General features: G+C 46.3%; 1 protein-coding gene across 2 annotated transcripts in view; it reads left to right on the top strand.

Annotated features, from left to right (window-relative positions):
• The window catches only part of LOC139277398 (MAP kinase-activated protein kinase 2-like), a 130,920-nt gene that overhangs the window by 53,124 nt on the left and 52,424 nt on the right, over positions 1 to 25,372 (top strand). Inside the window, exon 1 of one of the 2 annotated variants that reach the window (XM_070895820.1) lies at positions 6,960 to 7,085. The exons of the other annotated variant lie outside the window; for it this stretch is intronic. Coding sequence (XP_070751921.1) covers positions 6,975 to 7,085 — 111 coding nt within the window. The 5' untranslated portion in view covers positions 6,960 to 6,974. Of the gene's footprint in view, positions 1 to 6,959; positions 7,086 to 25,372 lie in introns of those variants that run through there. 2 annotated transcript variants of the gene reach the window in all.

The raw sequence follows: 25,372 nt of genomic DNA on the forward strand, positions 1-25,372 counted from the left end.
TTAGCTCTAATGCCCCGTGAAACCAAGAACTAAACCAGCTGGCCACCTCAGAGTATCGTCCAGTTGTAGCAAAGCTGTAGCTTCAGTTTCAATTCCTCTACTGAGACAAAAATAAACCAGATAGGCGAGATCTGATACTCGGTACAGAGCTATGGCTGTTGGCTCTGTAAGGGCTGATGATTACATTCTGAGGAAGCTCCACAATTTACCCACTCATGAGATAATCACAAAAATGTTTTTTTGTCCTTGACAGAAGCATGACCATTGGGAGATAATGCTGAAGGAGGTGGAAGTAAGACGGAGAATTTAACAGTAACTGGCAGTAGCTGTAGATATCATCTCAGCATCTCCTGAGTGATCTTCCCCAAGACTGGGGGGGAAACATTTATATGCCAAAACAAAGAAAGTGGTACAATGGCAAAATACTGCGAATGCTGAAAATTGGAGATTAAAATAGAAAATGCTGGAAATACTCAACTCACTTTCTCTCTCCAGAGATGCTAACGTTTCAGGTTGATGAACTTTTATCAAAACTGGAAGATGTTAGAGATTAGCAGTTTTAAAGCTTGTACAGAGCCTGGGGAAGGGGTGGTGGGGAGAGGGGGGGGCGGGGAGTGATAGAGAAGATTGAACAATGGGAAAGGCCTGTGATGGGGTGCACCAATTGAGAAATTGATAGCTCCTTAACCTGTGGAGCCCAAGCAGGTGACCTGTACTGTGGCGCACTATAACACGTTGCAGTACTTGGGCAGCCACCTTTTAAGGTGTACGTAGGTTGCATCTCCCAGTTGAATCTCAGGTGCCTGTAGAAAGTTATTTTCCTCAGTTAATTGCAACACCTCTGTTTAAAATATAGGGTTCATATCCCTGAAGTAAAAACGTAAAAATTTTTAGGGATGAGAAAAGGCCACTAGGCCCAATGAGCCCACCCCTTTCGATTGATCTTCAATGCAACAAACCCACCTTTTCACTGTATTTAACAACAACTTGCATTTATTTAGTGCCTTTAAAGTAGAAAAACATCTCAAGATGCTTCATAGAGGTGTAAGGTGGGGAGACAATGGACACTGAGCTACAGAAACAGAGACTAGTATGGGTGACCAGAAGCTTGGTGGACGAGGTGAGATTTAAGGAAGGTTTAGGGAGTGAATTCTGGAGCATAGGGCCTTGTTGTCAAGGTGTAGCTGTGAGCTATGCAGAGGAGCAAACACCTGGACATCCGTGCATCCACAAGAGGTCTTACTGACTGCTGTATCCAGCCTGCTCCAGGTGGACCATGTAGGAAATCTATTACTATGTTGCCCTCCATTCCTGTCTATGTCCACCTGAGAGGGCAGGTGGGGTCTCGGTTTAGGATATAAGAACATAAGAAATAGGAGCAGGAGGAGGCCATTTGGCCCACTGAGCCTGCTCCACCATTCAATAAGATCATGGCTGATCTGATCTTGGGCATAGCTCCACTTCCCTGCCCTCTCCCCATAACCCTTCACTCCCTTATCGCACAAAAATCTATCTCCACCTTAAATATATTCAATGACCCAGCCTCCACAGCACTCTGGAACAGAGAATTCCACAGATTTACAACCCTCTGAGAGAAGAAATTCCTCCTCATCTCAGTTTTAAATGGGCGGCCCCTTATGCGACTATGTGCTATAGACGGCACCTCCGACAGTGCAGCACTTCCTCAGTAGTGCACTGGAGTGCCGGCCTAGATTAAGTGCTCAAGTCGGTAATTTCTGCTCAACCAGTACTGGATATCAGACAAGCAATCTGAAAAATGAGAGACAGTGGAGTGTTTGGATCATACTCATCAGTGGTGACGTGCTTTGGGACATCCTTAGATTGTGAAAGGTGAAAAATGAAAATTATTTATTTACTCCGATGCAGACTTGAACCCACAACCTGCTGATTCAAGAGGTGAGAGTGCTATCGCTGAACCACACTCCCCCACAGTACCCCTACTCCCACCCCTGCTTGAATATGATAACTCAGCTCAGGCAAGGGACTCAATCGGGGAGCTTACTGCTCAGTTATATGTGACCTTTACCAAATGTGTCACTGACAGAGCCCACCAGTCTGTTTTGAGTTATGATTGCTTTGGCGAAAAGATCAGAACTTGATCCGGAGCAGGGGCGGCCTGGCCATACGCTTCCCTAGCGTTGTATTATCTGTGAGATGCATGGACATAAGCAATGGGTGTTGCGGTTTTAATTTGTATCTCCTTCCTGCCTTAACATGAGCCAAATAGTGCGAGTGTAAAATGTGCAAACCCCGATTGCACATCCTTTTACACTCTCACTCGCAATGAACTGTCTTCTCTTAACGTTGTTTTCTTATTTCAACTAATTTGAACTGAGCTTCGGCTCATCCAGTTTCATTCTGTGTCCCTAGTACAGGAAATGTCACACTGATGTGCTATTTTGCACCTTGCGATCAGTTGAAGTTCTCCCTATAAATAACCTGGAGGGACTGCGCTGTCTCCAGCGTTCAGCAATGAGAAATTCCAAGTGCAAAGTTCTCCGACGCAAGTCTCTCTGTGTATTTGCCTTTATTTCTAGCTCGGAGCAGTTTGAAGGGAAATTTGCATTAAGTAGGTGCGCTATCTGATGCAATGACAAATGCCACGATGCATATTTTATTATCCTGCCTTCAGTCTCCCTCGCTACTCCATGTGAATGATGTCATTTTTGTCAACCAAATGCTGAAAACTGACAGGGTATCTTGAGGGCAGTGAAGTTATTTTGGCATGAATTGGCTCCCTGTTTACACCGTGTACTGTCTGTGTGAGGCTAAAGTCCACATTGGGGAGTGATTGCATGTTGCTCTGGAATCCGGCTGGAATTTTAATGATTACATTGACAAATTGATTCTAGTCATAACAACTTTTCTTTTTAAGTCTTCATATAGTTCTTCTGGTTCAGTGGGTACCTGATGTGAAATAAATCCAAAAGCAAAACACTGCGGTTGCTGGGTATGTGAAATAAATCCCGAAAGTGCCGGAAATATTCAGCAGGTCAGGCAGCCTCTGTAACGTTTCAGGTCGTGGGCCTTGCACCAGAACTGATGGAGATGAACAGCTTTTAAACCATACATCCATACAGGCCAGGAAGGAACCTATCTGGTAAGGGTGTCAAAATTGGGCCGTGGAGGGCAAACCAGCCGTGATTCTGGCTCCTCTTGACTGCCCAATGTCCCCACTGGCTGAGGACAGGAGTGGGCTGTTCTCTCTCTCTCTCTCTCTCCATCTCTCTCAGCCTGTGCTTCTCTCTCTCTCTCTCTCTCCTCCCCTCTCTCTCGCCCCTCTCTCTCTGTCTGTGCTTCTCTCTCTCTCTCTCTCCCCCCTCTCTCTCTATGTCTCTCTCTCTCTCTCTCTCCATCTCTCTCAGCCTGTGTTTCTCTCTCTCTCCCCCCCCCTCTCTCCTCTCTCTCTCTGTCTGTGCTCCTCTCTCTCTCTCCCACTCTCTGTCTGTGCTCCTTTCTCTCTCTCCCTGTATCTCTCTCCCCTCTCTCTGTCTGTGCTCCTCTCTCTCCCTCTGTCTCTCTCCCCCCTCTCTCTCTCCCTCTCTGTCTCTCTCTCCCCCCTCTCTCTCTCTGTCTGTGCTCCTCTCTCTCTCTCTCTCTCCGTCTCTCTCCCCCCCTCTCTCTCTGTCTGTGCTCCTCTCTCTCCCCCTCTCTCCCTCTCTCTCTATCTGTACTCCTCTCTCTCTCTCTCTCTTTCTCTCCCTCTCGTTCTCCCCCTCTCTCTCTCTCTCTCTCCCTCTCTTAGCCCGCGCTTCTCTCTCTCTCTCTCTCTCTCTCCATCTCTCTCAGCCTGTGCTTCTTTCTCTCTTCCCCCTCTCTCTGTCTGTGCTCGTCTCTCTCTCTCTCCCTCTCTGTCTTTCTCTCTCTCTCTCTCCCTCTCCCTCTCTCTTTGTCTCCCTCTCGTTCTCCCTCCCTCTCTCCCTCTCTCTTTCTCAGCCTGTGCTTCTCTCTCTCTGTCTCTCTCCCGCTCCCTCTCTGTCTCAGTATCTCTTCCTCTCTTCCTCTCTATCTCTCTCCGCCTGGGCTCCACTGTGTGTGTGTGTGTGTCTCTCTCTCTCTCAGACGGCTTTCTGTCCCATTGTGTACAGTTTAATAAGCCACTTTGTTCCCAGTACGCATGCCATATGCGTAGAATCACTATTGAAAGGTTCACGTCTAAAAAAAATGGAAAATAGCTTGATTGTACGTTTAATTGTCCCTTTTGTAAAAAAATAAATAAATACAGCGGAGAGCACCTGGAAAACAATAATTTAGAGAAACTTAAAATCAAAACCAAAATCCTGAGAAATCGGCTCCAGGTTATTCAAAGCCCATGTGTTTTGTTCATCCCTGTGAAGAGGATGCGCGGGTCTGTGCACTTTTCCTGCTAAACTGAAGGGATTCATTGAGATGACACTCGCAGCGCCTCCCGGCTGATGTTACTTGTGCTAATAATAAATGAATAGTTCACGGATTGCTGGCCCTGCTGGTTGCGTTGTTTCTGTGGAGCTCTCTCGCCCAGATTTCCTGCCTCTGGTGCAAAGCACACCAATGTCATTGGGACATTTATTTGTCTGCAACAACGGGGAACAGTTCTGTCCTGTGTCTGTCTGAGCAGGAGCAGCCACTGGGGATCAGAGGGTTCAGGACAGGCAGCTGCAGAGCTGTGCTTCCCTGCTGCCGCTTTGATTTGCTGACACGGTGGCAATATGGCTCAATGCCAGAAGGTTGAGGGTTCAAGTCCCATTCCAGAGGCTGCAACTCAAAATCCCGGCTGATGTTGAGTACTGAGAGCGTGCTGCAATGTTAGAGCTGCTATCTTTCGAGTGAGTCGTTAAACCGAGACCCCATCTGTTCTTTCAGGTGAACATAAAAGATCCTATGCCACTATTCGAAGAAAATCAGGGAGGTTCGCTTGTCCAATATTCATCCCTCAACCAACATCACTAAAACAGGTTATCTGGTCATTATTACGTTGCTGTTTGTGGGATCTTGCTATGCGCAAATTGGCTGCCGCGTTTCCTACATTACTACACTTCAAAAGTATTTACTTGGCTGTAAAGTGCTTTGGGATATCCTGAGGTCGTGAAAAACCAGTCTTTTTGCTAAGTTAGCGCAGTCAGAATCGAGGTCGTGAATGAGAACGGCTGTCTGTGCGTTGCTGCTGCAATGCAGGGGAGGCAGATTCAACGGAACTGGGAGCACCAGCAGTTCTGTAATATGAAAGTGAGGTGAGGTGGAAAGACCAACACAAAGCATCCCATCTCCCTTTATCAGACCCATTGTTCCCCCTGCTGTTGCAGCCTCTGGCCCAGTGCAAGCACACAGCTGTGGAACATTCACTCTGCAGGCTGTACTCACTGAGGGCCAGCCCAAAATGAAGGGGAAATCCAGACCTGCCACAGTCCTCGAAGAGCGGATAAGGAGGGATTTCCTCAATAGTGAGATGTGGCAAAATCATGAACACAAATTTAAAATTGAATACATTCATGATTTTGTTCCACACGAAATCTTGTCCCACCCCCAACCCTTGATCATTTTTTCTCTTTGAGATGGTGGTGTAGCTGGGATTGGCAGGCCCTCTCTGCGAAATGGACGAGATTGGAAAGTGTGAATGAGCCAATCTATCATTGGAATTCAGAAGAATAAGAGGTGATCTTATCAAAAAGTATAAGATTATGAGGGAGCTTGACAAGGTGGATGCAGAGAGGATATTTCCACTGATGGGGGAGACTAGAACTAGGGGGCATAATCTTAGAATAAGGGGCCGCCCATTTAAAACTGAGATGAGGAGGAATTTCTTCTCTCAATGGGTTGTAAATCTGTGGAATTCGCTGCCTCAGAGGGCTGTGGAAGCTGGGACATTGAATAAATTTAAGACAGAAATAGACATTGATAGAAATTCTAGCTCACTCATGCCTTTAAGCAGGCACTCTGGCAACACAGGGGTTGCCAGGGAGTGAAAGGAAGTGGTAAAGAGGGAGAACTGGCTGCTATTGGTATGGACAGGGAAGCTGACCTCTGCCTATGGATGGTCACCAAGGGGCAGAATAGGAATGAGGAAAAAGAGGGGACAAAAGGTTACAAAACAAAAAGTAGCAACCTTTCATCTTAATTATTCGGTTACTTCTTTGGATTTTCTTCAGATGATGACATTGTGACTATTAATTAGATCCTAGATATAAGAAGCTTGTATAATTAGCAGCATCAATACAATGATGTGATGGGATCCAAGATTACATAAGAAATAGGAGCAGGAGTAGGCCATATGGCCCCTCGAGCCTGCTCCGGCATTTAATAAGATCAGGGCTGATCTGATCATGGACTCAGGTCCACTTCCCTGCCCGGTCCCCATAACCCCTTATCCCCTTATTGTTTAAGAAACTGTCTATTTCTGTCTTAAATTTATTCAATGTCCCACTCCCTTGCCACTGTTCTTTACCCATCCTTGGTTGCTCTCGGGCCTCACCAAGATATGGTGTGATATTCAAGGGCTCAATTTTCCCCAACGCCGTTTTTGGCGTTTTGCCAGAGTTACGCCCGTTTTTTTTTGGCCCCAACTACTCCAAAAAAATAAGTAGCAAGTTTCCTTGTTCTATTTTTTGAAATTGGCGCTGCGCAGCCTGTCCTGTAGCCTCGATAGGTGGAGCCTAATGTCTGAGCTGAAAAAATGATGTCCCCTCCCCCCCCCCCCCCACCCTTCTGCGCATGCGCAGGAAAAAAAGGACATTTTTGCCGTGATTGCTATGGGCGCGCATGCCCAGTACAGCTCCCGGTCTGCACTCGGCATTTTTAAAGAGCCAGTTGTGTGTGAGAACTTTAATACTCAATGGAAAAATTGGAATTGCAATTCAAGATGTAACACGGCTCAAGGACCAAGAATTTCTTACAGGATGAAGTGGAGGCACGAGTTGCTGTAATTGAGGCACGAGCTGGACACCAGCAGAGGTCACATAAAAGTTTCACCAAAAGAAATGAAGAAACGCTGGAACAAGCTTGCAGAAGATTACTGTGCAATGGTGACCACCCTGAGGTCTGGAGGCCAGTGCAAAAAGAAGTGTCAGGACCTTGGTCAAGTAGTTAGTGTAAGTAATATTTTCATTTATTTAATGGAATTGCAATTGTAAATGTGACCAGCTATATATGTCCCACCCAGCAGAAACACACCCTCTCCAAAAAGTTATATTTTCATCTTTGCAGAGGAAGGTGGCACACAACAAACAGGAAAGTACTCGACCAGGAGGAGGCCCGGCAAATCTGCAGCTACTGACACCTTTGGAAGAGAGGATCGCTGCTTTGATGGGTCCTGCTTGGAGAAAAGCAACCACCACTGCACAAGCTGGGCCCACACTTGAGGGAGAGGGTAAGTCCTGCTAAATATTAAGTACTGCGCGGGCTAGCCATGCTTCGGTTCTTGGGAATATCTCCGTCAGCTATGCTTTGGTTGATGCAATGTGCATTCATTCATCGTGATCCTTCAAATCAGCCTGCTGCCTGCGCTGTGTGAGCCTCCTCATACCATCCACCCTGCCCCCTCCTCTGCTGCTAACCATTTGTCTGTTCTGTTATATTTTGCAGAACTTGAGGCCAACCCCGATGATGCAGAAGATGATTTAGACGCAGGTGAGCCTGAAGAGGAGAACATCTTCCAATCCCACCTTCCAGATCATGAGCATAGGGTTGAAGGGGAGGGGGAGGTGATGGATGAAGCCCCCACTATTATACTCACTTTGGAGGCTGCTCATTGAGGTGCCAGCCCCTTTCCTGAGTGGTACGAGCGTTGCTGAGACATTCCATGGTTTCCCAAAGACCGAGGCTGGGGATTCCAGAGGGATGCAGCGAGCCACACCCAGGGTGAGGAGGGGAAGGAGAGCTTGACAGCGCTCTCCTGAGGTGCAGGATCTAACAGATGTGGTTCAGATGATGGTAATGAGTGCGGAGAGCGATCATTCCTGGACACCATTAGTGGGGTAGGTGATGAGGTATCGGGACTGTCTGGAGAAGTAACAACACTCCCACGAGAAATGGGAACACTCTCCGGACACATGAGGGAAGGAATGTCTCGGGCAGTGGATATAGTGTCGGTGATCATGAGGGAGGGAATGTCACAGGTAGTTGACACACTGTTGCTCAACGTGAGGGAGGGCATGTTACAAGTAGCTGAGACACTGTCGGCAAACATGAGGGAGGGAATGTTGGAGGTAGTTGAGACACTGTCAGGGCACATGAGGGAGGGAATGTCAGAGTTAGCTGCTGCAATAAGGGAACACGCCAGACCCTGCGCCCATTGCCACGCCCACTCCAATCCCCAGACCAGCCTCTGAAGAGGCCCAAGCCGGGCCTTCCACATTACCACCTGCCCCCCTCCCCCCCCCCCCCCCCCCCGCATCAAGAATTGCACATTACCCAAGATGTTCGAAAGAATAAGCTTGGTACCAACCCGAGAAACGCTGCACCACCACCTGCGGGCAGGGGTGGAGTCAACAAGACCAAGCGCAGCGGGCGGTCTTAGAATAAGGTGGAGGAGAGATGGGTGCTGCCTTTCTTTGCTGCTGCTGCTGTTATTATTGTTGTTACTGTTGTAACTGTTCTCAAATTAAAAGTTTTTTGTAAATTATGTAAATTTACAAGTTTAAAAGTTGGTAAGTGATCTTAAAGTTTGCACGTGATCTTAACTGAAAACTTTAAAGTTTGATACAATATTTTTTATTAAAGTTAAGTTAAGTATAAATAAATGTTAAACTTTTGAATAAAATATATTTTAAATTATATCTGAATCATTTCCATTATTTGTTCCATTATTAACACAACTTTTTGAAGTAAAGAAGAATCATTTCCACTATTTGTTCCATTAACGCAACACAACATTACGGAACAGGTCCAAACAGTAAACATGGTCCATGTGGAACAGTTGCCCAGGTCCATGTGGAACTGCCCTCCTCTGCTGTCGTGCTCTGGGTTCAGGTAGTTGCATGGCTTCCTCATCCTCGTCCTCCTACTCTTCCTCCTCCTCCTCCTCGTCATCTGCATCTTTCTCCTCATCATCAGCCACTCTCATCGCAGGTGGATCTTCTACTATCAGCTGCTGGTGCCTCATGATGGCTAAGTTATGCAGCACGCAGCACACAACAGTGAACTGACCGACAATCTCAGGAGAGTACAGCAAGTAGCCTCTGGAATGGTCCAGGCATCGGAAACAGTGTTTCAAGATGCCAATGGTCCTCTCTATTATGCTGCACGTCACAATGTGCAACATATTGTATTCCCGGTCAGCTTCCGTCTGGGTCACGCGTAGGGGTGTCATGAGCCAGGTGGCGAGGCCGTACCCTTTGTCTCCTAGTAGCCAGCTCTGCTCTTCTGGCTGCTGCTGAAACATGACAGATATAACACTCTTGCATTGGATAAACGCATCATGGATGATCCCAGGGTATCTTGCATCAACTGCACATTAACGGAGTGGATGCCTTTTCTGATCCTGTACATCTCGGAATCCTCCAAGGCAAGTGCTTGCAAGGCGATGTGGGTACACTCAATGCAGCCCTGTACCTTTGGGAAGTCAGCAATCCTGGAGAAGCCCACAGCCCTGAGCGGTCATGGGGAACTTTATGTAGTCATTCCTCTGGGCATATAGTGCAGCAGTCACCTGCCGAATGTAGATATGTATTGCATGTTGAGAAATGGCGCACACATCCCCAATTGTGGCCTGGAATGATCCAGATGCATAAAATGAAAGTGCAGCTGTAACCTTCACTTCAACTGACAAAGCAGTCCTCCTGATACTTCTAGGTTGCAGGTCTGCTTTTATAATCTCTCAGATCTCAGTTTCAACTTCTTTTCCAAAACGCAGCCTTCTGACACAGTCTGCATCACTCAGGTGCAGGTATGAATGCCTGACTAGATAATACAGATGTGGGTAAGACCTCCTGTCCATCATCCTATGTGCTCTGAGGTACCTCATGCGATGACATCGAATCAATTGTCTCCTCCGCGTTCTTGACTCCCTCCAAATCTTTGCCTAAAAACAATGGCGTCTTTCTGTGCCGATTTTTTGATGTGCGCTGGTTTTTCTTCAGTGCCCAGAAGGATTTTTGGGAGTGGCCACATACGCCGTCTTAAGAGAAATGTAAGTTGTTCAAATTTGCATAATTGTGAAAAACTGGCGCAGACATCAGGCTATTATGCAAAAAAATATTAACCTAAAAAAATCGTCACTAACTGAGTTACGCTGGTTCACAATCTTTGGGGAAACTTGGATTTTTAAATTTAGGCCAAAAAACAGCAGCGCGTGCCAAAAAAAACGGCAGAAATCACTGGGGAAAATTGAGCCCCAAATCTCCAGTTTTGTCAGTTAGTGTCTGGGAGTCAGATCCTGGCATTAATGCCATTAATTGTAACAAACTACTACCTCCTCCAGTGAGAATGGGCCACAGATACCTTGGAGGTAAGGATTGTCAGAACAGCAGCGAGAAATGATTGTATCAAAATGTGAAGAGAACTTATAACCAGTTCCGCAACAGACATATTAGAGGTCAGGTCCCAGATCAGACAGTACATGGGGGGTGGTGTTAGGACCCCTCCTGCACTACACTGCAGTTGGTAAGAATAGACTGGTGGGGTCCCTCATGCAGTGCAAGGGATCTTCTTTCAATATGTTACTGTGGAGTCAGCATGTGCTTGCAAGTAAGCATGCTATCACCATAGAAACATATTGTTGTAGCATTAAGTTACATTATGGGTCAGTTGGAATGACTACGTGAGTTTTACCAACTGTATCTGAAAAAACACTTCGATAATTCAAAGTTTGAACTAACTTGATGGAAATCGCAACCGGAAGCCACAACTGACTGCTGCTACCGTTTAGCAAACTCACTGCTGTGAGATTGTTGCAAGACTCGGATAACTTTCCAAAGAAGGTTTTGTTTCCTTCCCATTTCTAAATGTCGTTTTCCAGCACTTTGCTTCGCTGACACAACCTCCAGTTATGTTGCCGTTTTTAATAAAAGAGATGGTGCCCCCCGATATTTATAGTAGTGGCAGCGACACAGATATAACAGTTGCACTGAGTTGTGACAGTGAAAGGCCAGGGGCGGTAAACACCATTCTTAAATACAGAGCCTGAGAACCTCGCATTGAGGGTTTAATTGATGTGTCACAGAAACTCTGTCATCTGCTGGAACAGTGCTTCAGAATTTCTTGTAGATCTGTCTCCGTAAACTAAAATGATTATTTGTTGCCTTCCCCACTGTGTTTAAAGCTATTGTTTAGGGGAGCGACTCTATATCCTTTCTGCTCCAGTGGCTAGCTTCAAATTCAGCCCAGATTAATCGGACGGAAATACTTTCTCTTAGTCTGTCTCTCTCATGAGGTCGTTGGAGTCGGCCCACTGCCATAATATGACGCTATGGGATATCTGTGGGTGGGAAACAGAAAAAAAATGTCATGCTGGTGTTGAAAAGGGTCTCCTTCTGAGGGAAGGGTCATTTTTTTTGCCACAGTCTAGAGGGAGATTTACTCTGCACTTAACCTGTGCTTGACTTGATCTGGAATTGTTTGTTGCTAACACAGGCACAATGACACTCACTCCTGCCTACTATGTGTTAGCATCATGCCAACAATAGTATGGGGGAAAGCCTCATTATCTTCAGCAAATTGGGTTTTACCACATTTAAAGGAACCTTTTCCTTGTTGATTGACACAGAGCCTAGTATTCGACACAGATAGGACAAAACACACTCCCCAGTTAAAGCAAAAAAATCCCTTAAACACATGATTGATCAGTGATCCGTGAATGATATTGTAGGATATCTCTCCCGTGATAAAAACCCATTTTACTTGTGTTAGGGCCTCTTTATCAGCTAATATACATCTCAATGTTATCTACTTGGCAACTGCTTGGAGTATCTTTGATGATTTTTCTTTTTTTTTGTTCACCTCTCTTCCCCAAATGTTTTTCTCTTCTCTCATGAAGGTGCTGACTTGTACTAAAGGGCAGTTCCAAAGACTCCGAGTACATCGCCCATTCTACATATATAAGAAAGGAAGAGTTTGCATTTGTATAGTGCTTTTCATACCCTCTGGACATCCCAAAGTAATTCACAATGAATTATTTTTGAAATACAAATGCTGTTGTTATGTAGGTAACGGCGACAGCCAATTTGTACACTGCAAGGTCCCAAAAACAGTAGATGAGATGAATTCCACTTAATATGTTCTGCTTTGTTTGATAAGTGTTGACCAGTACATCAGAACAACTCCTAACTCTTCTTCAAATAGCGCCATGGAATCCTTTACATTCACCTGAACAATTACCTCGGATTAGTAGATGTATTGGTTGTCATCTTCCAAAATTCTATAGATTATGGAACAGTTTCTGCAGATTGGAGGGTGGCAAATGTTAACCCCTATTTAAAAAAGGATGGAGAGAGAAAATGGGGAACTACAGCCTATCATCAGTAGTAGGGAAAATGCTGGAGTCTGTTATAAAGGATATTATCAACGGGATTAAACAAAGTCAACATGGATTTATGAAAGGAAAAATCATGTTTGACAAACCTACTGGAGTTTTTTGAGGATGTAACTGATAGAATAGATTTGAGAGAACCAGTGGATGTCGTCTATTTGGATTTTCAGAAGGCTTTTGATAAAATCCCACATAAGAAGTTAGTGTGAAAAATTAAAGCACATTGGATTGGGGGTAATGTATTGGCATAGATTGAAAATTGGTTAACTGACAGGAAACAGAGAGTAGGAATAAATGGGTCTTTTTCGGGGTGGTGGGCAGTGACTAGTGGGGTACCACAGGGATCAGTGCTTGGGCTCCAGCTAGTCATAGTATATATAAATGATTTGGATGAGGGAACCAAATGTAATATTTCCAAGTTTGCTGACAACACAAAACTAGGTGCGATTGTGAGTTGTGAGGAGAATGCAAAGACGCTGCAAGGCGATTTAGATAGGTTGAGTGAGTGGGCAAACACATGGCAGAGGCAATGTAACATGGATAAATGTGAAGTTATCCACTTTGGTCGGAAAAACATAAGGACAAAGTATTATTTAAATGGTGATGGCTTGGGAAGTGTTGATGTACAGAGGGACTTGGTGTCCTTGTACACTAATCATTGAAAGCAAACATGCAGGTGCAGCAAGCAGTTAGGAAGGTAAATGGTACGTTGGCCTTCATTGCAAGAGGATTTGAGAACAGGAGCAAGGATGTCTTACTACAGTTATACAGGCCCTTGGTGAGACCGCACCTGGAGTATTGTGTGCAGTTTTGGTCTCCTTACTTAAGAAAGGATATACTTGCCATAGAGGGAGTGCAGGGAAGGTTCACCAGACTGATTCCTGGGATGGCAGGACTGTCGTATGAGGAGAGATTGGGTCGACTAGGCCTGTATTCGCTAGAGTTTAGAAGAATGAGAGGGGATCTCGTTGAAACGTATAAAATTCTGACTGGGTTGGATAGACTGGATGCGGGGAGGATGTTTCCCCTGGCTGGGAAGTCTAGAACAAGGGGTCACAGTCTCAGGATATGGGATAGGAAATTTAGGGCTGAGATGAGGAGAAATTTCTTCACTCAGAACCTGTGGAATTCTCTACCACAGAAGGCTGTGGAGGCCAAGTCACTGAATATATTTAAGAGGGAGATAGATAGATTTCTAGACACAAAAGGCATCAAGGGATATGGGGAGAAAGTGGAAATATGGTGTTGAGATAGAGGATCAGCCATGATCATATTGAATGGCGGTGCAGGCTCAAAGGGCCAAATGGCCTACTACTGCTCCTATTTTCTACGTTTCTATATTAACATCTCTTCCGAGACGACACCTCAGTACTACTCTCAAGTGTTAGCCTAGATTATGTGCTCAAGTCTCTGGAGTGGGACTTGAATCCACGATCTTTTCTCTCATAAGAGAGTATGCCACCACTGAGCCAAGCTGAAACTTGAGCCTAAACACTGAGTGTCAGCGGCTATTTGACCATGAGGGCATTCAGGATTACAGTGAACAAGTAAACCATTTGAAACATGATTTTTTTAGGCATTTTTTTGTTGTAGTGTATCTGTATTCATTCTTACTGTATTTGCTTTCTTTATAAAAGTTAATCTCTTGTTTACCACTGACTGGTCTTCCTTCAGGTCCACATCACTGTTGATGTTTGCTGGTTACAATAGTCACCTGGTGTTTCTGTGGGGTTCCCCAGTGGGAGATCGGTGGACGTCCCCCCCCTTCCCCCTCCCGGAGAAACAGCGTAAATGCCCATTTGCATCATTTTTTCTGAGATTCTGCCGATATCCCGGCTGAAGTTCTGGCCAGAGATCAGGAGGACCCCATAGAAATTCAGGGCCAGTGTTTGCAATTAGCCTTCATTCCTCGGTTAAATACTGGTCCTTTGGACATTATTACTGAGCTGAGAACCATATCACTGGTGGGGTTGTGTCTCTTACTGAATTCGGTAAACAGAAGCTCAACATAGTACAGGAATCTTTACTGCGGCCTTGGCATGGTGTTAGCACGCTATCACTTTCACCTCTGGGGTCTGGTTCCAAATCTAGTCCAAGCAGGAATATCTATTTGCTGGAGAGGTCCTGTGTGAAGTCAGTTTAGAACGGGCCCCATGCAGTTTCTCGTGGGCTCAAATACAAAACCACCACTAAGTTGGCCACCAGAACGGAAGTGGGAATGTTGCTCCTCTTCTTTCGTATGGTTCTAGCAAAGCAAATCAAATGTCAATGTCTAAGTTGGATATCCAGACCAAAGCTTCCGGTGTAACAACGTAGCTATCCTGTAGGCTGCCTGTGAATTTCCTCTGAGGGCAGTGCTCAATGATGTGTTCCAGGGTCTGATTAGGAGCTCCACAGTCACATGATGGGGGATGCTTTGATCTTCCATCTTTGGAGAAGGTGGCATCATCGACCGTGACCGTTCTGAGGCAGTTGATGGTTGTCCACTGTTTGCACTGTGGGGTCCTTTATAAGGAATCCATTCCGTATGTCACAGTTCTTCCAAGCGTTTCGCCATCAGAATGCTGCTGTGAAGTGCATGTAGAGTGTGAGCCTTCAAAGGGTCTTGGGGTATCGTTGGGCCACACAGAGGGAGCTTTCTTCTTAGGCCATCCTTCGGAGTCGAGGATGACTTGCTTCCACACTAATATGAGTTTTCAGGTGATGAGTCCAATGCAGGATCTACAGTCTCTGTCACAGGTGGGGCAGATGGTGGTTGGAGGGATGGGTGGGTGGGGTGCTTGGGTTGTCATACGCTCCTTCCGCTGTTTGCGCTTGGCCTCCTCGTGCTCCCGGCGAAGATACTCAAAACTGTTCGGTGCCTTCCCGGAGGCTTCTCCTCCACTTTGTCTTGGGCCAGGGATTCCCAGGTGTCGTTGAGGATGTTGCATTTTTTCAAGGAGGCTTTGAGGGTTTCCTCTGCCCACCTGGGTCTCGCTTGCCGCGTCGGAGCTCCGAGTAGAGCACTTGTTTTGGAAGTCTCGTGTCAGGCATGCGGACGATGTGGCCCGCCCAACGGAACTGACCGAGCGTGGTCAGTGCTTCGATGCTGGGGATGTTGGCCTGAGCGAGAACACTGATGTTGATGCGCCTATCCTGCCAATGGATTTGCAGGATCTTGCAGAGGCAGCATTGGTGGTACTTCTCCAGTGTTTTGAGCTACTTGCTGTACATAGTCCATGTCTCTGAAGCATGTAGGAGGGCAGGTAGACCATGAACTTGGTGCCAGGTTTGAGGTCCTGGTCTTCAAACACCCTCTTCCTCAGGGACCTTTACTCTGTATATGACCTCTCCTATGCCTGCCCCAAGTGTTAGCAGGTTGATGCTGAGACTGGGAATTGAAAGTGAAAATGTGGGAATAATTTTAATCTAACTTGTCTGTCAGGAAACTAATGGGATTGGGTGCAATGCTGGGTATATCCCCCGCCCGATTTTACCCTCCATTGAAGTCTGTGAAGAGTAATATTGGGGTGTAAAACTGGCTTTCCACCCGATCCCATGGGTTTCCCGCCCTGAGGTTAGGTAGAACATGACCCCCTGTCTGTCTGTTCTCCTGAACTGATCTCTCCCGCCTCACTAAGCACAGTTCTATCACCCATATTTGCTCACAATTTAACAATTTCCATTGTCTTCATTCTGTTTTCTTGTTGAAGAAGGAACAAGTATTGCTGGGATCACATACTTCATTATATTCTGACGCTGGGTCCTGGATTTGATCGTATCACGTACTGCAGCCCCAATCCAGAGAAAGGATGAGTTGTTTGTGTCGTTCGCTTGTTGAAGATTTTCAAATCCCTGCCTCCACGGTCTGCTCAGGATAATAGAGATATGATTAATGTGTTACCTGATCCCCTTGAGGTTAATGCAATGTAATCAGCTCAGAGCTACTCGAGCAGCTGAACCAGGCCCCATGTGACCGTACCGCTCTGAAAATATGAGGCAACTGTGCTGGGAAGGTCACATCTAACAGTGGCTGGACAAGAGTCTGCGTGTGAGTGCGCACGAGTCTGTGTCTGAGTGCGCGTGTGTCTGTGCGCGTGTGCGTGTGTCTGCACGTGTGTCTGTGTCTGAGTGTGCGTGTGTCTGTGTCTGAGTGTGCGTGTTCTGTATCTGTGTGCGCGTGTGCGTGTGTCTGAGTGTGCGTGAGTCTGTGTCTGTGTCCGAGTGTGCGTGTGTCTGTGTCTGTGTCTGAGTGTGCGTGTGTCTGTGTCTGTGTCTGTGTGTGCGTGTGTCTGTGTCCAAGTGTGCGTGTGTCTGTGTCCGAGTGTGCGTGTGTCTGTGTCCGAGTGTGCGTGTGTCTGTGTCTGTGTGCGCGTGTGCGTGTGTCTGAGTGCGCGTGTGCGTGTGTCTGAGTGCGCGTGTGTCTGAGTGTGCGTGAGTCTGTGTCTGTGTCCGAGTGTGCATGAGTCTGTGTCTGAGTGTGCGTGTGTCTGTGTCTGTGTCTGAGTGCGCGTGAGTCTGTGTCTGAGTGCGCGTAAGTCTGTGTCTGAGTGCGTGTGAGTCTGTGTCTGAGTGTGCGTGTGTTTGAATGCGCGTGTGTCTGAGTGTGCGTGTGTCTGAGTGCGCGTGTGCATGTGTCTGAGTGCGCGTGAGTCTGAGCGTGCGTGTGTCTGTGTCTGAGTGTGTGAGTGTCTGTGTCTGTGTCTGAGCGCGCGTGTGCGTGTGTCTGAGTGCGCGTGCGTGTGTCTGAGTGCGCGTGTGCGTGTGTCTGAGTGCGCGCGTGACTGTGTCTGAGTGTGCGCGTGACTGTGTCTGAGTGTGCGCGTGACTGTGTCTGAGTGTGCGCGTGACTGTGTCTGAGTGTGCGCGTGACTGTGTCTGAGTGTGCGCGTGACTGTGTCTGAGTGTGCGCGTGACTGTGTCTGAGTGTGCGCGTGTCTGTGTCTGAGTGTGCGCGTGTCTGTGTCTGAGTGTGCGCGTGTCTGTGTCTGAGTGTGCGCGTGTCTGTGTCTGAGTGCGTGTGAGTCTGTGTCTGAGTGTGCGTGTGTTTGAATGCGCGTGTGTCTGAGTGTGCGTGTGTCTGAGTGCGCGTGTGCATGTGTCTGAGTGCGCGTGAGTCTGAGCGTGCGTGTGTCTGTGTCTGAGTGTGTGAGTGTCTGTGTCTGTGTCTGAGTGCGCGTGTGCGTGTGTCTGAGTGCGCGTGCGTGTGTCTGAGTGCGCGTGTGCGTGTGTCTGAGTGTGCGCGTGACTGTGACTGAGTGTGCGCGTGACTGTGTCTGAGTGTGCGCGTGTCTGTGTCTGAGTGTGCGCGTGTCTGTGTCTGAGTGTGCGCGTGTCTGTGTCTGAGTGTGCGCGTGTCTGTGTCTGAGTGTGCGCGTGTCTGTGTCTGAGTGTGCGCGTGTCTGTGTCTGAGTGTGCGCGTGTCTGTGTCTGAGTGTGCGCGTGTCTGTGTCTGAGTGTGCGCGAGTGTGCGCGTGTCTGTGTCTGAGTGTGCGCGTGTCTGTGTCTGAGTGTGCGCATGTCTGTGTCTGAGTGTGCGCGTGTCTGTGTCTGAGTGTGCGCGTGTCTGTGTCTGAGTGTGCGCGTGTCTATGTCTGAGTGTGCGCGTGTCTATGTCTGTGTCTGAGTGTGCGTGAGTCTGTGTCTGAGTGTGCGTGTGTCTGTCTGAGTGTGCGTGTGTCTGAGTGTGCGTGAGTCTGTGTCTGAGTGTGCGTGTGTCTGTGTCTAAGTGTGTGAGTGTGCGTGAGTCTGTGTGTGACTTTGCGTGAGTCTGTGCCTGTGTGTGCGTGAGTGTGCGTGAGTGTGCGTGTGCATGTGTCTGAGTGTGCGTGTGCTTGTGTCTGTGTGCGAGTGTGCATGAGTCTGTGTCTGAGTGTGTGTTTGTATGAATGTGTGTATGTATGAGTGTTTGTGTGTGTGTATGAATAAGTGCTTGTTTGTATGTATGAGTGTGTATGTGTGGGAGTTTGTGTATATGTATGAGTGTGTGTGTGTGTGTATGAGACTTTGTGTGTGTGTATGTGGATTTATATGTGAGTTTGTGTGTGTGTCTGTGTGTGAGTGTGAGTGTGAGTGAATTTGTGTGTCTGTGCTTATGAAGCTGATACAACCAGAGAAAAAGGCTGGCGTGAGGGTGCAAGCGGAGATTGCAAACGCAACAGAGAGAATCTGGCCGAGCGAGATATGGAGCAGTCAGATAGATTAAAGGAAGAGGAGGAGAGTGAGAGCAACATATAATCCTGAAGATGGAAGGAAGAGAGGAAACTTGTGTTTTGTGGGTGTTGGGCAGTTTCACACTGTATATTCACTTCAAAAACTGTAACCGTGCATTAAAATGTAATAAATTAAAAAAGTTTAACTGCACAGAGTAAGTGAGTCAAGAGACTAAAATGTCCAAATTAATTCAGACAGTGTTGGAACCGTCTGCATCTGTAAAGTGAAAGAACAAGTTTACACTTAGGGTACAAAACCTTCATTAGATCTGAAAACTGTAAACCGTTAATGAACAGATTAAAAAAGGGAGAGGGCAAAGCAAGGCCGTGGGTTGTAAAACTGTAAAATGACTGGAAAATCATCTCCGTTAAAAAGGCATTTAGGCCCGGATTTTCGTGATCCCACCTTTAACTCACCCATCACCCCTGTGCTCACTGACCCACATTGGCTTCCAGTTAAGCAATGCCCTGATTTCAAAATTCTCATCCTTACTTTCAAATTCCTCCATGGCCTCGCCCCTCCCTATCTCTGTAATCTCCTACAGCCCTACAGCCCTCCAAGATGTCTGCGCTCCTCCAATTCTGCCCATTTGAGCATCCCTGATTATAATTGCTCAACCATTGGTGGCCGTGCCTTCTGTTGCCTGGGACCCAAGCTCTGGAATTCCCTGCCTGAACCTCTCCGCTTCTCTACCTCTCTTTCCTCCTTTAAGAAGCTCCTTAAAACCACCTCTTTGACCAAATCTGCCATCATTTCTCACTTTTCCTTCTTCCCTGCTAGTTCAGTCCTAGTAGGAAATTTGCTTAATTCCCATGCCTTTAATCATTCTGGATGCTGACATCTCTCCATGTCAACCTTTTGCATTTTATGCTTGTCTTTCATAATTTCACTATTTACAGTTTTTCTTTTTGCTATTAAATTGTTTGTGTTACCAACAGTCAGTTGATGAATGTAAGATTTTAAAAAATATATACAAGTTGGTTACAGTGTTGGGGGAGAGGCTTCAAAACCTCACTCAACAGAGCCACCTGTTGGCCAGAGCCAGTACTACATCGTCACTGTTGACACAGCAAAACTGAATGGGACATTCTGATGTAACATTTTTACGACTTTTATCCATTGGTTGGGAAGGAATTTTTGGTTTAATTTATATTATGTGTTGATATGAGGTCAAGTTCATCTGACAGTGGGTTAACTCTGAAATACACAAGCCATTAAGAATAGGATGGTACGGTGGAATACCAGACACAGCAAACATCAAACTGCACTTTTCATGTCCCATTATTTTCAAACAATGAGGATTTGTTCCGTATCTTCCAAAACAGATCATACCCTGATGGTAGAATGGTCTTCATGCATTGTGCCCGACAGGGGGCTTAGCTGAATGACAATGTAGATGCAATTAAATTCTATACCGATGCGGTATCTTTGATTAGCAGCTTGGCATACTAATCCTTTTCACACAGAGTTAAGGGAGGTGTCAAATGATATCACTCTCTCTCTCACAGTCTGAGGCAGACAGAAACATAGACCAATCTCATTCTCTAGTTAGCCAGGCAGGTTGAAATACTCCAGGCTGAGGTATGAACATGTATGGCCAGTAAGAGAAAAGGTTCGTGGCTGTTAGTTCAAGGACTGTTAACTTGGGGGTTTAGCCCATTACCTGCGAACAGTTACATTTTTTATTATGTGTTATGGGATAAGAAGTAGGAGGAGGCTTCCTCAGAATTATTATCACATTGTGGTTGTGAGACCTTTAATGTCTGCTCACATGTGCATGTACTGCATCCCCTGTAATGTACAGCCTTCAGTTCAAGAAAGCACAAATCTATACTGCCACCGAGAAGGAGAGCAGCAATGTCGATGGGAATACCAACACCTCTAACTTGCACACCATTGTGACTGTGGACATATGTCGCCTTTCATTCATCATCGCTCGGTTAATACCCCTTGTAGGAGGACCATCAACACAGGGACTGCAGTGGTTCCAGGAGAAGACCAGCCACCACCTTCTCTGGGGAACTAGGGACGGGCAATAAATGTGGCCTTGCTCGAGTCACCTACACCCTGAGAACAATTTAACAAACAACAGTTGGCCTGTGCCGACTCTCAGCTAGTCCCACTCCCTCGCCCTTTCCCCATAGCCCTAAAATGTTTTTTTCCTTCAGATACTTATCCAACTCCCTTTTGAAAGCAGTGATTGAGTCTGCCTCCAACCATGCGCTGCGTAAAAAAGATTTTTCATGCATCGCCTTTAGTCTTTTGCCAATCACCTTAAATCTGTGACCTCTGGTTCTCGACCCTTCTGCAAATGGGAACAGTTTCTCTCTATCTACTCTGTCGAGACCCCTCATGATTTTGAACATCTCTATCAAATCTCCTCACAATCTTCTCTGCTCCAAGGAGAACAACCCCAGCTTCTCCAGTCTATCCACGTAACTGAAGTCCTTCATCTCTGGAATCATTCTCGTAAATCTTTTCTGCACCTTCTCTAAGGCCTTCACATCCTTCCTCAAGTGTGCTGTCTAGAATTGGACACAATACTCCAGTTGGGGCGGAACCTGTGTTTTATACAGGTTCATCATAATATCTTTGTACTCGATACCTCTATTTATGAGGCATTGACAGTCATTTTCCAACATTCCATTGACTCTGGATCAGTTCCTATCGAGTGGAGGGTAGCCAATGTAACCCCACTTTTTAAAAAAGGAGGGAGAGAGAAAACAGGGAATTATAGACCGGTCAGCCTGACCTCAGTAGTGGGTAAAATGATGGAATCAATTATTAAGGATGTCATAGCAGCGCATTTGGAAAGAGGTGACATGATAGGTCCAAGTCAGCATGGATTTGTGAAAGGGAAATCATGCTTGACAAATCTTCTGGAATTTTTTGAGGATGTTTCCAGTAGAGTGGACAAGGGAGAACCAGTTGATGTGGTATATTTGGACTTTCAGAAGGCTTTCGACAAGGTCCCACACAAGAGATTAATGTGCAAAGTTAAAGCACATGGGATTGGGGGGTAGTGTGCTGACATGGATTGAGAATTGGTTGTCAGACAGGAAGCAAAGAGTAGGAGTAAATGGGTACTTTTCAGAATGGCAGGCAATGACTAGTGGGGTACCGCAAGGTTCTGTGCTGGGGCCCCAGCTGTTTACACTGTACATTAATGATTTAGACGAGGGGATTAAATGTAGTATCTCCAAATTTGCGGATGACACTAAGTTGGGTGGCAGTGTGAGCTGCGAGGAGGATGCTATGAGGCTGCAGAGTGACTTGGATAGGTTAGGTGAGCGGGCAAATGCATGGCAGATGAAGTATAATGTGGATAAATGTGAGGTTATCCACTTTAGTGGTAAAAACAGACTATTATCTGAATGGTGACAGATTAGGAAAAGGGGAGGTGCAACGAGACCTGGGTGTCATGGTACATCAGTCATTGAAGGTTAGCATGCAGGTACAGCAGGTGGTTAAGAAAGAAAATGGCATGTTGGCCTTCATAGCGAGGGGATTTGAGTACAGGGGCAGGGAGGTGTTGCTACAGTTGTACAGGGCCTTGGTGAGGCCACACCTGGAGTATTGTGTACAGTTTTGGTCTCCTAACCTGAGGAAGGACATTCTTGCTATTGAGGGAGTGCAGCGAAGGTTCACCAGACTGATTCCCGGGATGGCGGGACTGACCTATCAAGAAAGACTGGATCAACTGGGCTTGTATTCACTGGAGTTCAGAAGAATGAGAGGGGACCTCATAGAAACGTTTAAAATTCTGATGGGTTCAGACAGGTTCGATGCAGGAAGAATGTTCCCAATGTTGGGGAAGTCCAGAACCAGGAGTCACAGTCTAAGGATAAGAGGTAAGCCATTTAGGACCGAGATGAGGAGAAACTTCTTCACCCAGAGAGTGGTGAACCTGTGGAATTCTCTACCACAGAAAGTTGTTGAGGCCAATTCACTAAATATATTCAAAAAGGAGTTAGATGAAGCCCTTACTACTAGGGGGATCAAGGGGTATGGTGAGAAAGCAGGAATGGGGTACTGAAGTTGCATGTTCAGCCATGAACTCATTGAATGGCGGTGCAGGCTAGAAGGGCCGAATGGCCTACTCCTGCACCTATTTTCTATGTTTCTATGAAGCCCTGGATCCCGTAAGCCTTTTTAACTGCTTTCTCAACCTGTCCTGCCACCTTCAACGATTGACACACACAAACCCCCAGGTTTCTCTGTTTATGCACCCGCTTCAGGATTGTATCATTTAGTTTATATTTCCTTTCCTCATTCTTTCTACTACACACTTTTCTGCATTAAATTTCATCTGCCACGTGTCTGCCAATTTCACCGCCCTGTCTGTGTCTTCCTGAAGTCTATCACTCTCCTCCTCACCGTTCACTATACTTCCAAGTTTTGTGTCATCTGCAAATACTGAAATATTGCCCTGTACACCCAAGTCTAAGTCATTAATATATATCAAGAAAAGCAGTGGTCCCAGTACCGACCCCTGGGGAACACCACTGTATACCTTCCTCCAGTCCGAAATACAACCGTTCAGATTCAGCACTACTCTCTGTTTCCTATCACTGAGCCAGTCTCGTATCCATGCAGCCACTGTCCCTTTTATTCTACGGGCTTCAACTTTGCTGGCAAGCCTATTATGTGCCACTTTGTTGGACGTCTTTTGGAAATCTATGTACACCACGTCAACCCCATTACCCTCATCAACCCTCTCTGTTACCTCATCAAAAGACTCAATCAAGTTGGTTAAACACAATTTGCCTGCTGACTTTTTAAAATTAATCCACACCTATCCAAGTGATTGTTAATTTTGTCCCTGATCATTGATTCTAAAAGCTTCCCCACTACCGATGTTAAACTGACCGGCCTGTAGTTGCTGGGTTTATCTGTAACATTTGCAATTCTCCAGTCTCCTGTCATCACCCCCGTATCTATGGAGGATTGGAATATTATGGTCAGTACCTCCGTGATTTCCGCCCTCAATTCCCTCAGCATCCTAGGATGCATCCCATCCGCTCCTGGTGATTTATCTACTTTAAGTACAGCTAGCCTTTCTAATACCTCTTCTTTATCAATTTTTATCCTATCAAGTGTCTCCACTACCTCCTCCTTCACTATCTCTGTGGCAGCCTCCTCTTGGTGAAGACAGATGCAAATACTCGTTTAGTAGAAACATAGAAAATAGGTGCAGGAGTAGGCCATTCGGCCCTTCGAGCCTGCACCACCATTCAATAAGATTATGGCTGATCATTCGCTCAGTTCCTCTTTCCTGCTTTCTCTCCATACCTCTTGATCCCCTTAGCCATAAGGGCCATATCTAACTCCCTCTTGAATATATCCAATGAACTGGGATCAACAACTCTCTGCGGCAGGGAATTCCACAGGTTTACAACTCTCTGAATGAAGAAATTTTTCCTTATCTCAGTCCTAAATGGCCTACCCCTTATCCTAAGACTGTGTTCCCTGGTTCTGGACTTCCCCAACATCGGGAACAATCAACTCACATCTAACCTGTTCCGTCCCATCAGAATCTTGTATGTTTCTATGAGATCCCCCCGCATCCTTCTAAACTCCAATGTATAAAGGCCCAGTTATGTCAGTCCAGCCATCCCAGGAATCAGTCTGGGTGAACCTTCGCTGCACTCCCTCAATAGCAAGAACGTCCTTCCTCAGGTTAGGAGACCAAAACTGAACACAATATTTCAGGTGAGGCCTCACCAAGGCCCTGTACAACCGCAGTAAGACCTCCCTATTCCTATACTCAAATCCCCTAGCTATGAAGGCCAACATACCATTTGCCTTCTTCACCGCCTGCTGTACCTGTATGCCAACTTTCAATGACTGATGTACCATGACACCCAGGTCTCGTTGCACCTCCCCTTTTCCTAATCTGTCACCATTCATATAATATTCTGTCTTCGCATTTTTGCCCCCAAAGTGGATAACCTCACATTTATCCACATTATACTGCATCTGCCATGCATTTGTCCACTCACCTAACCTGTCCAAGTCACCCTGCAGCCTCTTAGCATCCCCCTCACAGCTCACACCGCCATCCAGTTTAGTGTCATCTGCAAACTTGAAGATATCACATTCACTTCCTTCATCCAAATCACTGATGTATATTGTAAAGAGCTGGGGTCCCAGCACTGAGCCCTGCGGCATTCCACTAGTCACTGCCTGCCATTCTGAAAAGGACCCGTTTATCCCGACACTCTGCTTCCTGTCTGCCAACCAGTTCTCTATCCACATCAGTATATTACCCCCAATACCATGTGCTTTGATTTTACACACCAATCTCTTGTGTGGGACCTTGTCAAAAGCCTTTTGAAAGTCCAAATACAGCACATCCACTGGTTCTCCATTGACCACTCTACTAATTACATCCTCAAAAAATTCCAAAAGATTTGTCAAGCATGATTTCCCCTTCATAAATCCATGCTGACTTGGACCGATCCTGTCACTGCTTTCCAAATGCGCTGCTATTTCATCCTTAATAATTGATTCCAACATTTTCCCCACTACTGATGTCAGGCTAACCAGTCTATAATTACCCGCTTTCTCCCTCCCTCCCTTTTTAAAAAGTGGTGTTACATTAGCTACCCTCCAGTCCATAGGAACTGATCCAGAGTCGATAGACTGTTGGAAAATGATCACCAATGCATCCACTATTTCTCGGGCCACTTCCTTAAGTACTCTGGGATACAGACTATC

Source organism: Pristiophorus japonicus, chromosome 12 (genome assembly GCF_044704955.1).
Source record: "Pristiophorus japonicus isolate sPriJap1 chromosome 12, sPriJap1.hap1, whole genome shotgun sequence".
Taxonomy (NCBI): domain Eukaryota; kingdom Metazoa; phylum Chordata; class Chondrichthyes; family Pristiophoridae; genus Pristiophorus; species Pristiophorus japonicus.